The 16,790-nt window shown below is 44.1% G+C and overlaps 1 protein-coding gene across 1 annotated transcript in view; it reads left to right on the plus strand.

Annotated features, from left to right (window-relative positions):
• The first annotated feature begins 236 nt into the window (after positions 1-236).
• Positions 237-16,790, plus strand: part of fmn2b (formin 2b) — a 65,257-nt gene continuing 48,703 nt past the window's right edge. Inside the window, exons 1-5 of the mRNA XM_066696937.1 lie at positions 237-2,291; positions 6,159-6,325; positions 10,468-10,618; positions 12,168-12,229; positions 15,706-16,694. Of these exons, the coding sequence (XP_066553034.1) occupies positions 293-2,291; positions 6,159-6,325; positions 10,468-10,618; positions 12,168-12,229; positions 15,706-16,694 (3,368 nt within the window). The 5' untranslated portion in view covers positions 237-292. The remainder of the gene's footprint in view (positions 2,292-6,158; positions 6,326-10,467; positions 10,619-12,167; positions 12,230-15,705; positions 16,695-16,790) is intronic.

Below are 16,790 nucleotides of genomic sequence, written 5' to 3' on the forward strand. Positions count from 1 at the left end.
AATGTGTGTGTGTGTATATATATATATAATGTGTGTGTGTATGTGTTTATGACATAAAACAACATATTTGTAAGGGATATATGTGTTTATGACATAAGTGTAGTTTTCTTTTATCTCATATTATAAAGAAAGTGGTTGTTTGTAGTATAAATTTACATTAAGTGTTTTTCCCCTCCGCCCAAAAAGTTTTCTAATCATTTCTCTTGTCTGTCGTTTGCTCAGGAAAACCCTTTCAGTGCCATCGGCTGAGCTATGTCCGTCTGACAATGACCCAGAGTCCCTTGAGTACATAATGCAGGCCATCCAGACCATTGAAAAGCAGGTCCCCGCGCTGAGGGAGAGCTTTTTCAGGACTCCTTTTAAAGAGCGGCGCGCGAGCGTCCCTGTGAGTCTGGGCCACACGCCGCAGCGCTGGGAAGGAGCTGTCTGCAGACAGCAGTGCTGCACTGAGCATGTCCCTGAGGAGCCGGCTGCCAGCAGCCCATTGTGCAGCGCGCAGGCTCAGGCAGATGGGGCAGAGCCAGAGCAGCCGCTCGCTTCCCTCGCAGCAACATCATCACCGCTCTCGTCACCGGAAAGCAAGCCCGGATTACTGCACAGGATCTCGCCGAGAGGCAGGGCGAGGAGCATCCATCAGCATGGCCTGATTGCGAAGGGAGTGCGCCTGCTAAAGAACATGGGGAACCAGGATGGGAAGCAGAGAAAGGCAGCGGGGGAAGGCAATGACGGCTCAGAGGAGGCCGGGGGGCCCAGGGAGGCTGAGACCACAAAGAAAGGCAAGAAGGCACATGGCAAACACGGCAAGGGAGGCGATTCCGGCAAGAAGAAATCCAAATCAGACTCCAAAACGTCTGTGTTTTCCAACATCAGGATACGCAAGAACCTGTCCAAGGGGAAGGGGTTTTCCGGGGGCTCGAGAGAGGATGTCTTGGAAACCCAGGCCTCTCAGCAGGATGAGCTGGACAGCGCTCACTCCATCCACACAAAAACCCCCGACATCAGCCTCTCTGCCGACGAGCTGGGCCTGTCGGACACCGAAGCAGAGCGCTTCCACCTCACCATTGAGAGCCGGCAGGCTACTGTGGAGACCCAGGAGGGACAAAGGGCCAGCTCCGGCTCGGATACCGATATCTATAGTTTCCATTCGGCAGCGGAACAAGAGGATTTGCTCTCTGATATCCAGCAGGCTATTAGGCTGCAGCAGGGGGTTATTATTTCAGCAGCTGAGGAGCCCAGCTGGAAGCTGGACTATAAACACGCGAGTGATGTGGAGACAACCCCCCCTGAACCTGAACAATTCGTGGTCTTGGAAGCCTCCGTCTCTGATCGGGAGAACGGCCTCGTTGCCGAGCTGAATTTCTCTCTGGACAGCACGGAGCAAACCGAGCACGATGTCAGTCTGAGCAGCGATGCACAGCAGGACTTAAAAGAGGCGTCAGACAAATCAGAGACAGCCTTTTGTACTTTGCTCGGGACAAAGGAACACGAGCCGGTGAGTGAGAGCGCACGGCCCCCCGCGGCTGGAGCGGAGGAGAGGGGTGGCAGCCCTGTTACCAAGGCAACGCCTGCCAACAGCCTCCCCGACTTGACGGCCTCTTTCGAGAGTGCGGCCGGGCCGGACGAGGATGGCTTTCACCTCCCCTCTCACATGACCGAAAGCCACACTGATGTGACGAGGAGCCACGAAGAAGGACTGGCTTCCATCAGTGGAGAGGTTAATGGGTCGGCTGAGTCGGCCGAGTCGGCTGAGTCAGTGGAGTGTACGGGCGGGTCGGAGGCAGAAGCCGAAGAGAACGGCGAGGACTCCGCTGCGCCGTGTCGGAAGAGCAGTGTGACTTTCCTTCAGTGGCATCCCGAGAGCCCCTTGACGAGTCGCCTGCTGAGGTCCAACTTGACTTCCACCGTCTCTCCGATCGTCAAGCCATACCCCCCCATCCACCCCGCGTACATCAAGACCACCACCCGACAGCTCAGCTCCCCAAACCACTCCCCGGGCCCCTCGCCCTCGCAGAGCCCACTCTTCCGCCGGCGCTATCACGACCTGGGCCACCGGACCGAGAGGCGCAGATTCAAGAAGCAAAGGTCCTGTAGCATCGCTGGCCCTCTGAGCCGCTCGGCCGATTGGACCGATGAACTGTCCAAACTCAGGCCCCAAAAAGCCGACTCGGCAGACTTTCTGGAGTACGGGGGCTCGGAGGAGAGGCTCCGGGGGGGCAGCCAGCCCTTGTGTGCGACAAGGAAGTCTTCAGGGGTGCAGGCCTCCACCTGTAGCTTTCAGGATGTGTTCTCGGGTAAGTGGAGTAACTATCATCGCAGTAGTGAATATAATACCTGAGAGAAGTGACGACCTGTATAACATCCTGGTTACTCAAAATCATTTAGTTTTCTTGGTTTACATGTTGTTGTTTTTCCATTTTTACAGTGTTTTGTTTTCCTGTAAGTGTTTATCCTTCTCTTTGTTCCTTCCGTGACGTCTCCTTTACCGCTTGAACCAAATATATTGAATGTTATTGGTCCTTAACTTTAAAGCACTATCCTCATCAAAGTGTGACTGGTTTTGTGATGCCACTCTTATTATGTGGCTTGCTGCGATCGAGAAAATGCTAATATGATCCATGAAGGTTAAATGCTTACACAATAAACAGCACACCAGACACTCAAAACACAAGATCTGAAGGAAATTCTTAGAAATACCGTACAACAGCAACCATGCGTCTTTTATGAGTGTATACTTTCGAATTTGTTAAATGCAGCACATCAGTTAACCCATGAATAGTGAAGGGAGTGAATAGATGATTTCCTGCAGTATTCTGATTGTCACTTGTCACAATAATTATCCTCTTTATGTGCTAAGTACCGTTACAGTTTCTGAATTAAAGGGCATCTATACACTAATCTGATACACAGATGTAAACATGAATTATGGGTAATCGCTGAATGCATCTGAAATCTATAATTTTGGCCATTTGAACAGATCAGAATCTGGAGAAAAATGTTCGAAGATGTTCCTGTCTCTCACTCCCTTTTTTGAAATGCAGGATTTGATTCTAGGAATAGACAGGGAAGTGACATCTGCCCTTTGGTCTTTCACAGTACTTTCACTGGATTAATCTCTCTCACTCTCTCTCTCTCTCTCAGATCATTGAAACAGATTATTGGGATTTCCCTCTGCAGATTAACATGCAGTGTGTGTGTACTTACTACTGGGGCTGATCTTATTCCCGGCACTGTTTACTCTTCTCAAATGTACACGGAGTTTAAAATGTATTTAGTGGATCAACAGTTCATCAACAGGCTTTCTGGCAAGAGTTGTAATTCTAAAGAAGTAACTTATTATTATTAATCATTATGCAAGAATCTTTTAAAACGTTTAATTTCTTCCTTAACTTATAATATATGGGGGACTTCCCAACAAGTATCCTAGTGAATGGTTCTCCGCAGTGTGTTCCTGGAAGTTGCCCACCTTCTAAGAGTAAGGACTGATTCATTAAGATGGCTTTAGGTTGTTGTTTTATGAGTTTATGTTTTAAAGATTTCCCCACAGTTCCTGTAATACAAACGCTCACAATCAGATTTCCAGATCTTCTGAATGTAAAGATATGTACCGTTAGAGCTAGACATACACATCTATGGAGTTTCAGAAAGTTCAAAAGGTTTCTTCAGCTTTCAAAGAGACCTCCAATCACCACCACAGTTATTGTTTTATGGTCCTAATTGTCCTCTTCATAGGAATGTTTCTTAGACAGGGACTGTCCTCTTCAGCCCTGACATTTCTAGGTCCATGCTCTCAGTCTGTCACTGTGGACGCTCTGCTAACCAGGGAAGAGGCAAAAGCCCAGACATGCCTTCTGGCTCTGGGACAGCTTTGATTGCACCCAAGATTCAGTCATGTGGTGATTTATTCGCTCTGATCGATTTCACGGTGGAGCTCCAGTAAGAAACGGGCTTTAACTTGGGATGCATGAAAAGATGCAATTGTAATAGATTCACATGGCCTTACTTTCTTTCAAGACATTTTCCCACCCTGGTGCTCTGGCAGGTTTTCATAGAATATAAAGTCTTTCTTGTTCTTGGCTTTATTTCCCTGGTTGCTTTCCCAAGTGGGCAGAGACTGTGTCCTTAACTGGCAGCCTGGAAAAGAAAGCACTTTATAAGCATTGGTACTTTCTGTGTCAGCTAAACTTGCTTTTTATGACCTATCACATTAACTGCATCACTATACACACTAGTTTCCAAGAGAGAGCAACTGGTCTCATCAGCTAGGCTATATTAGGAAAACAAATAAATAAACACACCACATTTGTATAGATTAGTTGTTGATTTAAAGTCACAAGCTTTTCTACTTATGTATTCTAAACAATTTTCCATAGTTGATAGGATTATATAATTGTCGATAAAATGTCTATCCCATCCATATAGTAAACTCGATTCTCCAGACTACTGAAGATTTCACATTTTACATTTACTTCTAGTCTTATGGCAGCAGGTTTATATAATATACTAAAAACTGTTATTTCCATTTCATAGTCCTTGCAGAGGCTTGTTTTCTGAACACAGAGCCCAGGAACTGCCCTGTGTAGTTTACAATCCTCCAGGATAATTATTCTCACCGCTATCAGTTTTTGCAGCTGTGTGCAAAGATTTAGTTTGTCTACTTCCCCTCATTTTCGTCACTGCAGTGCCTTGAAGCCTGCGAATTTCTTCAAGTCTAAATTGAATGCACCCTTGTGGTGGCAAACCTAGTAAGTCAGTCCTTTGTGGACCGGATCATGTGGAGATCATAAGTATTAATGTGGAGGGATGTTTGTCTTGCATGCAGAGGAATTAGGCAATTGAAAATCAAATCACTGTTTTATTTGACCCCAAGCTTGCATGCAGACATCTTGGATGCACTTTTGTTTTAGCTTCAAGTGTTTTAATTTAGTTTTGCTTGGTTTTAACACTGTTGTTTATGGTATTAAAAACACAAGATGCATTTTACAGCTCTGGAGAAGGTTTCTCCCTCATTGGGATAATCGATCAAATCGAATCTTATTTCCCTGATATGACCCCCTACCGTGGCCCGAGAGAGGCGGGGACTGTATGCACACTGTATGTTCTATGCGTCACGCCTGCATTGTGTACTGCTGTGGTCCTCCTTGTACATAGGAAACTCCTCGTGTACTCAGAAAATCACTGGAAACGAGATAAGTAAAATCCTAAGCTTATGATCTCCTGGCTGTGCATTAAAATTGTGCAGGGGTGGTTGACAGTTTGAATGGAGCGGTAAGAGTATTACTGTCTGCCTGCCACACATGGTAACAGCACCTACAGATATAAATAAGCAAGACGTTCATGACTTCTGTAAGCCTTCAACAGTGCGAGATGTTGCTGCAGTTGTGACTCATTCTTCAGACTCGAAGCGTGAATTAAGCTGCTCTCAGTGTTTCAGACCAAGATGCTTTTTTCTAGAACTCTCTCTTTTTGCAAGTGCCTGTGAGAGTATTAGAACTTGTTTCACTGTGATTTTAAAGTGTAAAATCGAACAGACCAACTGTTTCAGAAGGATATCCATTAAGAGGAGTTAATGAGATACTTTTTGTTTTATGAACCATCTAATGTTTTCTTTCCCTTGCATGCCTGAAAAACAACCTACAAACGGTGGACAACACATTCAGACTTCTTTTGTGTTACACGTTTGCTAAATAGATCTATTTTATTTTGTAAAGGCTTTAATCTAAACGTAAAGCTGAGCTAGTATGCAGGCACAGCTTAACTTTAATAGTTGATGTTTTGAACTGCATCCAAGATGGCACATTCATGCTTTGCTTGTACAAATGCAGTGAGAATATCTGTGCTCAGGAGAATTATTGTGACTACAGGGTTTTGTTTTGGTTTCTTTTTTTAACTTTGCATTTTATTTTTTCCTACTGCAGCAGAATTCATCCTCGGCTCCCTATGTAGATGCACACTGTCATTTTCATGAGAAAATATTACCCAGTCATGAAGAGTAAACATTTAGGATGTCATCCCACATATTTACCCTGGCAGCCCTGTTACATTTTCTTTTTTTCTATACCGATGGAGCCCTTTGTGGCGCTGAATGGTGGTGAATATCTATCGGTCGCTTTAAGACCGACCCCAGCTCAGTGTGATGTGCTTTTGTGCCCTCTGTCCAGGTCGGACGCTGCTGGAGAAGTTCTTCAGGCAGCAGGAAGATGCCCCGCCGGAGGAGGCCGAGAAGCTGTGCTCTCGCATCCTGGCCATGGGGCTCTTGCTGCCGTTCAGCGACTGCTTCCGGGAGCACTTTGGCGGCAGCGCGTCGCAGGTCACACCCAAGTTTGATGTGAGCATGTTCTGTCTTTTATTTATTTATTTAATTGTATCTAAAGCATTGGTAAGCATCTATGGTCAAGACATTGTTTATTATCGGAGCTGTGTGGCTTCCACCCATGAGCTTTTTAAATTCGACGTGACTTCCCTTCAGCACCGTGTGTCTGTTAATATAAAGCACTTGCTTGTTTAGCACAAACGTGCTTTGGTTATGGGGTAATTTACCCGGCATTCATACGTGTCAGCAGGTCTGTAAGGCCTTGTTAATAGAGCAGAGGACAGTGTTTGCTCGGTGTCACCGCATAGCCTGTAGGCGTCTCCAGCTGATAAGCTCCTTTGGCCATTCTGCCATTTCCACTTCCTCACACAGACTATGTAGGGCACAGAAAAATGTAAACCATTGTATATTTCTATGTGGGTGAAACTGAACTATCCTCCTGACTTTACGTTCTTTGGATTGCCTGTATTTGCTCCCCTAGTAGGTCCCCGGCTTGGCTTGGCTTGTCTGAAACCAGTGCCACAGTGCCATTTGTCATTCTCGCAGTGTTTGTTTCTAGCTGATTAGCCACAAAAACACTGTAAGTGGGTCACACCGGACAAAAGCAAGATTTTGCAAGTCAGTGCTGCACAGTATCATGCCGGCAGATTGTGGATATTCGCTGCCTAGAAAAAGACTTCACCTCCTACAGCTTATTTTTTGGTGAGAAGCATTTCTTTGGCAGTGAAGGTTTATGTGCACAACAGCTTCCAGAGGGAAATGGATCAAATTCAGATGTTTTGGTTATTAAAAACTGGCACAATCTCAGGCGGCAGCTGGAGTCTGGCCACACAGCATTTGGCTTGACGTTGCATTTGACACGCGCTAATCGCGAGCTGTAATACGATGACGGCAAGAAGCATGTTGGGTAATGAGACGTTAAATATTTTTAGTAACCGTAGATTAAAAAACAAGAAACACATTTGATTTTCATGCGTTTGTAGCCCTAAAGGGTGGGAGGTTATGCATGCAACAGCTTAGGAATTAAGATCTTTGTAGCTTTTAGTTTTAACTTGCCACATATACCAAGGCCATATAAGCATATTAAAGTTTTGACTTCAACCTGCAGCAGGTTTGATGCAGCATGCAGACCTGCGTCATCCTTAAATACACGTCTTAGATGAGCTGTAGGTTACATTGGCTACACCTGTCAGGGATTGCTGAATATACGGTTTCTGTGTTCTCCGTGACAAATATTTGAGTCATTCTAGTTCCCCTCGTTTCCTCTTCGCTAAGCCATGTGATCAGCGTGCTGCAGAGATCCTCAGTGCGATGACTCACTCTAGCACTCTCCATTTGCTAGTGAAACATGGAGTTTATTCTCGTGGAGATCATTATGCGTCTTAGGCCACACACACGCGCAGCTCTTTTAACACATGCCTTGTGCTGACTGTGTTGTATAACACTAGCACAGGCACAGATGTGAAATTCAGCAGCTTCAGCTTCCCTCGTCACCTGCATTGGAGCTCTTCTGTGGACGTAAACATTTCTGAAAGTAATCAGGTTCTCTCAGAGTATTGTGCTTCTTCCTGTCCAATCTCTCCCTCTCCAAATATCAGGGAAAAAAGGTTAATCAGTCTGATGATGAAAAGCCTATATTTGATATCATGAGCTTCAAAGTCCTCGAAATTCGAAAATAGGCTCTTTGTACTTGTTTTAATTGCCACAGAAACCATAACTTTGTCAAGTGATCTGTAAACAGAAGATTAAAAATAATCAGATTTCTCCATGTAGATAAATGACTCCATTCACATTAGAACCACTTTAATGTGTTATACAATTTTGAATAGTTATTTATGATATTTTTAATGTACCCTCTTAAATAAGTGTAATTGGTTTAGTATTTGGGTTAGGGATGATAACCGTACAACACTGAGCAGCTGATGTATTACACCAGGCTTAGATCTTAATATATTGACTTATCAGCATCAGCCATTGTGTGCGTTTGTTTACATACGTGTGTGTGTGTTTTTAACCACAGCAGTCACATTTTTAACAAAATAAAAGCATTTTTTTCATCATTATTTACATGTGGTAAACACGCTAATAGTCATATTTACCCAGGTAAAGAGAAAATGATAAATAGAATGAAATAACTCTTTTGATTATCTTTGTTTAACTCATGACCAGCCAAACATACGAGAGAAACACTGTCCCACCTCAAAAAGTTCTGAGCGAGAGTTTTCCTGCAGGGGTCGATCGAGTGTATGTATATTGAGTTGCAGTTAAACAGTGAATCATGTTTGTGCTCCTGCACCGGCCTCCGTGCCCTTCGTTGGCTCAGCCACGAAATGCGAGATACAATAGTTACAGGAGCAGGGGTGGAGTGAGGCAACATCGCTCGAGGTTGACCTCTAAATAATTGAGCGCCGGCTGCCCTATCCCTGCGCACGAATGCGATTGTTGTGGAGGAACCTGATCTGTCTGCAGGCAGGTCACCTCACAGGCTATAGAAAACGGCGAGGACAGCTGTGTGCAGGCAGTGTGTGAGACGGCACAGGCTGCATCTGCAGGAACTGCCTGGGCATCTTCTCGAAAGGCACAAAAAAGGCACTTCTGCAGGAAAATACCTTTTTGTGTGTGGGGCAGTTCATTAGTTCGTTTTTTATTTGAGCCTTTTCTCGTTTGGTTGGTATTTCTGTTTTCTTCCTGTGTGCGAAGGTCACAGTTCTGTGAGTAGGATCATATAATGGATATACTTGATATTGTGTTCAATTCTGCAGTACGATGACCGGCATTTCCAAGAACCACTCGCTCATCTGCTTCAGATTCAAACGTACAATGACAGCGCATTGGGATTTATGGACAACGATGGTGAATACTTTCCATCTCCGGGAAAAATTAAGTTTGGAATCTCAAAAGTGCTGGATTTAAAAGCGAGCATCACTTAAGCATGACTGTTGCTGAACTGTATTTTGTGAGGATTGTTTTTACTTTGCAAAATGTCTAATAGACTCCAATGAGTAGCACCGAGTAGCCATAGCTTTACGCTCAATCCACATCGGGAAGCTAGAGGAATAAGGAAAGTAGCCAGTTCTGTGTCAATGGACCACCTGGGCAGCTGGAAGGCAGGAAGCTGGTCACCGGCCACACCCTCCCTCTCAGACTCGGCCAAAAGCACCCTGGCCGAGGTGCCGGGCGTGTTCAGGAGTCTGCTAGTGATCAGACGGGATCTGGGAGGCGATGACCGGAAGAGGTTGTGTGAAGTGAAGGGAGCGAGTCCCGATCTGGCCTTGCTGAGACTAAAGCAGGCTGTGCAGAAAAAGTGCAGTGAGTTTGAAAGCTCCCAGGTCAGTCGTTCCCTCAGATGGGTTCGGTTTTGTGCTTTTTCACACCTACTGGTTTGTGTAGTAAAGCATAGGCAGGTACTAGAGATCAGTGTATTTCTGAATTTGCACAATTTAAAGATTTATGACTTTTAAAATGTCCCACCCTGTCTAGATCTTGTTTCCTGTAACGGCTTTGGTATTTTTAAAAAGCGAAACCCTTTTGGTATGAAGCATGTCTGTCACACCTGAAAGTGGGCTGTTTTTCATTTAAATGATACAGTATTTGTTTTAATGTAACTCATACCAGTAGATTCCATATTATTAGTCATCCTTGAAGAGTAAAGAGTGATGCTGTGTAGTGAATTATTAACAGAATTACTCAATTAACTTGAGTACATACATTGAAAAGTCACTCAGATTGTCATATTGTGTATTTTCTTGGCCACATGCACTGTAATGTTATCTCCCTTATAAACATGTTCATTGTGGGATTTCTAATGTCTATACTGTACACTAAGCAGCCTTTAAAATAATCTATTTAAAACATAAAAACTTATTCCAGTATTTGCGCAGTTTATAAAGTGAGTCAGCATTATTACTATCTAAATATATTAAATGAGGTCGGGGCTGCTTTGATTATCTGTCTGTGCCTCTCTGCCAAAACCTTACATTTGTTCAACTCCTCTTAGTTCGTTTTTTCCCCCTCCCGAAACAGTTTCTGATCCCGTCCAAGTACCTCCTTAATTCGAGATATCTACCAATACGTTTCATCGCTAAACAAAGGCCGTTGTGTTTTCCTTGCCGGGGGTAAAGGGAGCATGATCTCATTAAGTTTGTCTCTCTCCGCAGCAAGACCAGCTGTACACCTGGGCAGCCGTGAGTCAACCTACGCACTCTTTTGACCACCTGGAGGGACGCATCCCGGGACGCATCCAGGCCCTGTGGCCGCCGCCAAAGTCGGGAGGAGACGACAAACCGGGACTCAAGTACACAGAAGCCGGTGCGTTACTTCATATGTAAATGTGGATCAGCACAAATATTTAGCACTACTTTAATTAAAACACTAGGGTCTTTTTCCCCTCTCCTCTTCTGTCTTGGTCTTTCTGTTCCAGCCGTTGTCAGTTTGTTAAAGGCCCAGTTCAGCCTCGCCTTTTGTTCGTTAGTTAGATTTATTAATCTAGTAAGGGGGTGGGGGAGTGACCCTCTAATACACTGTGTTACTCTGCTTTTCCAGTTTCTTGTTCAATTGATCAGTCGTGTTGAATGATTTTGCATCCACTGATGTAGAAAGTTAATTCATTTACTAAAAGCATTAGTTTGTCTGTGTTTTAATGTTCTCTGACGGGCACTATGAAGAAACGCATGTCAATCTTTCAGAAGTGAATGAAACTGCATTTTTTTTTTTTTAACTGGCTGTTTCTTCTTTACTTTACGCAATAATACTTGTAGAGGAGGATGAAGGTAAGTAGGCGCTATGACTTTTATATATTTATTTGTGATGTGTTTTTATTTCCTTTTTCAGTAGAACTCTCCTCGCCTTTTTGCTTTTGAACCCACGTAACCTTCAGCAATATGAATGTCCTTCATTGTGAGGAAAGCCCCTCATTTCTGTGACCCAGTGTTTCTCTATGTATGCATTGAGGTGACCTATAAGTAGCACAGTTGCCTAGCAATGCCAAGCGCGCGCACATTGAGATTCCCAACACCGCTCCGTTCCAGTGCTTTCCAGGCCTTTTGTTCGCAGCAAAACGAGGAATTCAATGCATGTGAATTCAATGAATGTAAATCTCAAGATTAATACCATCCATCTTCAGATGCAGTGTTAGAACTATATCCCTCTTGCTCTATTTTTATGTTATCGTTTTCTCCCTTCACAATCCCACCAGCATAGTCACGCCTAATCCTGTGATTGTCCTGTAGATGCAGCAGTTAAATTGTTTTTTACTAAAACAACAACATCACGGTCGATTTAAAATGCCGTTTGGCGCATGTGCAGTGCGAGGAAGCAAGGAAACTCTTAAAAGGCCAGCGGTCCATTCTTCTCTAGCTTGTTTTTATTGTATTGTTTATTAGAAATACGACACGATTTAAATACATAATAATAAAGGAGACCATGATCTGAATTACATGATTACATTAATTTTTATACTCCTGATCCTTCACATGGTGGGAACGGGAGCCCTGCGTGTCTTAAAGCCCCTCAGTGTAATTCAGTTCTGCTCAGTGTGAGGACTGAAGAGGCCAGTGTGTTTACAAACCAGTTTCTTAGAAAAGATGCACATGTGGTCACTCATTTATTTTTTGTAGGCTTAACCCTTGCTCTCTCAGACGAGCAATGCAAGGTAGGAAGTATATAAAACTTTCAACTCCTATTAACACATTTGTTGACATTTTAGTGCATGGCATGAGTCAAGAGTGGAACAAGACACAAACCCTGTCTCTTTCAATTCACAGTTCAACTTCAGTTTCATTTTAAAGGCTTTGAGTTCTTGTTTTATTGAAGTGTCAGCGCTTGCATGTGGTTCACGTGGTGTTTCCTATTGTTCCAGAGCATCAGGCAGTGATACTGGGACTGAAGAGGCACCAGAAAGAGGAGGTGTTTGAGCTCCAGGTACCCGTCTCTCTTCCGCCGTAACGCAGATTGCTGCCGTTTCGCTGATACTCACTGATGTGAGCTTAGTATTAGATTAGTTCTTGACATGTGCGTGACTATTCACAGCACAACATTTCAATACACCAGCTGAACGTGAAAGCAGAAATATACACCAAGATATTCTACTTGTGCTAAAAGATCCTTTAGGCTCTGCTTGATTTAGTTTTCCGATAATGGAAATGATCCACTAGCTAAATTGACAGTATTTTTCACGGTAGTTTGGCACTGTGGATCCTTGTGAAATTAAAACAATATATATTAGCAGTGGAGGTGAGAACTTGGGAGAGAAGTCCTCCATGTTGCTTAAAATCGCATTTGTACTGAGTGCAGTGGTCGGCCGGTCCGGCTGCTTTGAAGCGCCCTCTCGCTGTCCAGATTTGTTGCTTTAATGTCCTGTTCATGTTGTAATTCTTTCCTGGACTCGGAGGATCCTAAGCATCTGGGACACAAATGTTTTTTCTATGATCGTACTGTTGCACCTTCTCAACTCGGTCTCCAAGAAGTCTTTGCATACTTTCGGAGCTCAGCGGGCGCCTTGTTATTTGCGGTCATCTGCTCATGACGACAATCCACAAGTTCACATTGTGAGTGGGAGCTGAAGGGCTCTCTGGGCAGTGCGGTCTTGAGCTCACACTGCCCCCTAATGGACAACTCTCAAATGTTCACACTTTACTGTATGAAACATGGGCAAATCTGATGAATGCGACCTTTCCTACTGATCTTTTCATATTGTGTAGTTTAAGCTATTCATCTTCAGTACTTAATATTATTGAAAATTACACAATCCATGCGAGGAACGGTCTAGTTTATTTTACAATTGTAGTCTAATTTTGGAGTCCACCTTCTTCAAACCAGCATCACTGTTTTTCTACACACACACACACTAGTTGTATCAGCAGAGGGCAGCACCGGCCTTCTGTCTGAGCTGTGCTTTTGGGGGTTTCTGAATACAACTTGTTCTTTTATTCTAGAACTATTATTCTGTAATAAAGCTGTTCCATAATGATTGAAATACATACATTTTGTATCAGAGCTCCAGAGTGAGATCAATAATCTGTCCCAGTGCACTAAAAACAATCTTTGTGCGAATTGCAGGACCTCGTTGCAGATTCCCACTTTTGTTTTCTTCTCACTGAAATACTAAAACCATTTTCAAACAGTAACATTGTATGCATGATTTTACGATTCATTTTATTTGGCTGTTGTCAAATAACGTTAAATTGTCCCCTCGAATAATGTATGCCCTGCTCAATAGGTGTAGGGGACGTGCCCCCCCGCCACCCCCCCCAGTATTGACTGCATCCCCCCACACCCACAACAACAACTCCGCAAACCAAATCCACAACACCGAATTTGTGATATGTCTGTATTATTATTAAAATGATGATAAACATAAGCTGCAAATCAATAAATCGTTAATAAACAAGTCTGCATTGTTCAAAACGTAACGAAAGAAAAACCACAACCACACAGCTGTGCAAGAATGGGCGTGCACACAATACTGAAAACATGTACTTCATATTATTATTATTATTTGAAAATACATGTTTTGATCCAAAGTTCAGTATCTTGCATACTCACATTCTTGCTCAGCAGCACGTTGCTGTTTTTCATTTGTTAAGTTTTGAACAATGCAGACTTTTTTTATTGACGATTTGCAGTTCACTTTTATCAGTTTTCAGTGTCGAACTGGCGTTGGATCACTAATCTGGGTGAGAATAAAACCACGCTTAGTAATCATAAACCACCAGAAACGATACGTTATTGTAAACGTATATTATTACTGACTGGCTAATGACAAAAGAGATGTTTAGTTATGTGTTCATATATGGTGAAACGTATACATATACATCACAAACCTTTCTATATGGAAAGCCGTAGAAGTGCTGGTGCTGCAGTGGGGTTTACTTTTAGTTTTCAACTCTGGTTATATATTTAATTCAAATTTTTAAATGTTTAGTCACGAATATGCTGGTGTTCACGAGTTTCAGCCCAGTTACTCTTCCTCAAAGCACAGATGCTCAGTTTAATTTTTTTTTTGTAAAATATTTGTGTTTATTGCAGTACATGCCTGAATTAGTGATGTGGAATTGAGTGTTTGAAAAATGCTCCCTTTCCTTGCTTAGAGTAGTTAGCCAAATTACATAATAATGCCAAGTAAAAGTGTTATAAAATGGATTGTTTATAGGCGTGTATTTTACTAGATAATCTGTAACAAGTTATGTTTGGCTTATGGCTTATGAATCCTGGGTTCATTTAAGATGTTAGTGTGGTATCTCCTTATAGGCCTAAATGTATTGCAATCATACTATAAGTCAACTCAGAAGTCAGTTTCTTTTAAGCTGCAGTGAATGCATTTGGAAGACAAGTGTCTCTCTCTAGCTGGGAAGATGCATCTCCCTTATATGGACTGTATGAATAAATTGGTTAATAACGTAATAGTTAAATTATACAAGACAGCTGTATTGTGATGTAAAGAAAAGGGCCATACTGTTTCAATTCAATAAAGAAGTGATCACAGACATGTTCAGTTGCCCTGCCACAAGGTAAGGAGTGTTTCCCTTTGATAGTTTTTATTAATTCCTTTTGTGATGTGGAAAATGCAGCTGGAATTCTTAACAATGTGTGTTTTGCAGTACTAATAAATTCAGGGGAAGAGAACATTGCCTACCCCTCACCCAGAATTTAAAGGATACCTATTGATTGTACACACTGTTAAGACCCAAAAGTAGTATCAGGTACTTGCATCAAATGTGATATGCGGCTGTTTGTGTACAAAAGGAAACTGCTTTTTAGCGTGACAGTCTGTAATAGCATCCTAAACGTCTCCCAGCCAAAGTGAAGACAGATTTCATTGCGATTGTAACCATGCACCCCGAGTGTACGCGTTGAACTTGTGCCACTGCATTCATTGTCTAGGCTCTTTGAAGCTTTTTATGGTTAATCGTTGTAGGCCAATACTTCGGGGGAATCTCGGTTTCTCCAAAAGGAGCCAAATCTAAAACCCAGGAGTCTAGACTTCTGAACTTCTCTGACTTTTCCCCTACAGCTTTGTAACCAAATAGCTCTCCGTGGTATTTCCTAGTTAAGATGTGGTCAACTATATTCATTTGGTCTTTAATGATTTTTTTTTTGTTTTTAAATACGGTGGTAGGTTCTTCAGGAACAGATAATTTAAGGTCATGTTATTCGCTTGATCTGTAGACTGTATTCACATGCTTTTAAAAAATCTATTCTTCATTGGAAATGCACCCGAAATAACTTTCTGGTCCTTTATGTAGGGGTTTCATCTTTCAATATCCTCCAAATAACTTCAGACTTTAGTATTTTACTGCTTTCATCACCTCTAATGGACATGTTGGGTTTGCGTGTGGTGTCTTTGTCAGCATACCCAAGCTAAATCCCAAACTTGACGGCATCTTTTTGCTTCACAGGAGGAATCGGTGTTGAAAACCGTCAAGCTCAAGGAGGAACACGTCAACGTTATCCAGCAGCTGGAACAGACCATTGAGGACTTACGGACCAAAATAGCGGAGCTGGAAAAACAATACACCCCCCTAGAGAGGGACATTTGCACTAAGGACCAGGAGTGTGGGAGTGAGGAGGCGGCCTTTAAGGACGTCTGCGATGTGGACCTTCAGACTGAGGAGCAGGCGAGGCGCGGCAGCTTAGAGGCGAAATCCGTACAGACTTCCCCCGTCGAAGAAAGCTTTACATTTAAAGTGCCTTTACCGGATGACATGCCATCCTCGTCCTCCGTGCTTCCCGACGACGCCGGCTCTTTCTCGCAGCCACCCTCGGCCCCTGACGCCCCGCCCTGTCCGTCCGAAGTCTCTGTAGCCCCCAGGCCAGCACAGGGATATGTGTGTACGTGCCAGCAGCAGCAGCAGCAGCAGCAGCAGCAGCAGCAGAGCGGGACGCAGCCTCTACCTCCCCCGCCGCCTCCTCCGCCCCTGCCTGGCATTCCTGCCCCCCCACCCCCTCCTCCGCCACCGCCCCTGCCTGGGTTCTCCGCACCGCCGCCTCCTCCCCCTCTGCCAGGCTGCGCTTTCCTACCACCACCACCGCCGCCTCCTCCCTTGCCTGGCTGTGCTTTTCCTGCTCCTCCTCCTCCTCCTCCTCTCCCAGGCGTCTCTGTACCTCCGCCTCCTCCCCCCTTACCTGGCTGCCCCGCCCCTCCCCCGCCTCCCCTACCTGGCATGGGACCCCCTCCAGCGCCGGGCTGTGGGCCGCCTCCACCCCCGCCGCCAGGTCCCGGGATGTTCCCCCCGCCCTGTGGCTTCGGGGCCCTCCCCCCACCGCTGCCCGCCGGGTTATTTGCACTGGGAATGGGGCAGGACAAAGGGCCCCGGAAAAGCTTCATCGAACCCCCGCGCCCCATGAAGCCATTGTACTGGACCCGAATCCAGCTGCACGCAAAGAAGTAATTTGTATTTATTTATTTATGTGTTCATAAACTTAAACAGTACATTTGGTGCAGTTGTGTAAATGTGAGTTAATTCACAGACTTGGGGAGGCT

This window comes from Amia ocellicauda, chromosome 23, assembly GCF_036373705.1.
Source record: "Amia ocellicauda isolate fAmiCal2 chromosome 23, fAmiCal2.hap1, whole genome shotgun sequence".
NCBI classification, from domain to species: Eukaryota; Metazoa; Chordata; class Actinopteri; order Amiiformes; family Amiidae; genus Amia; species Amia ocellicauda.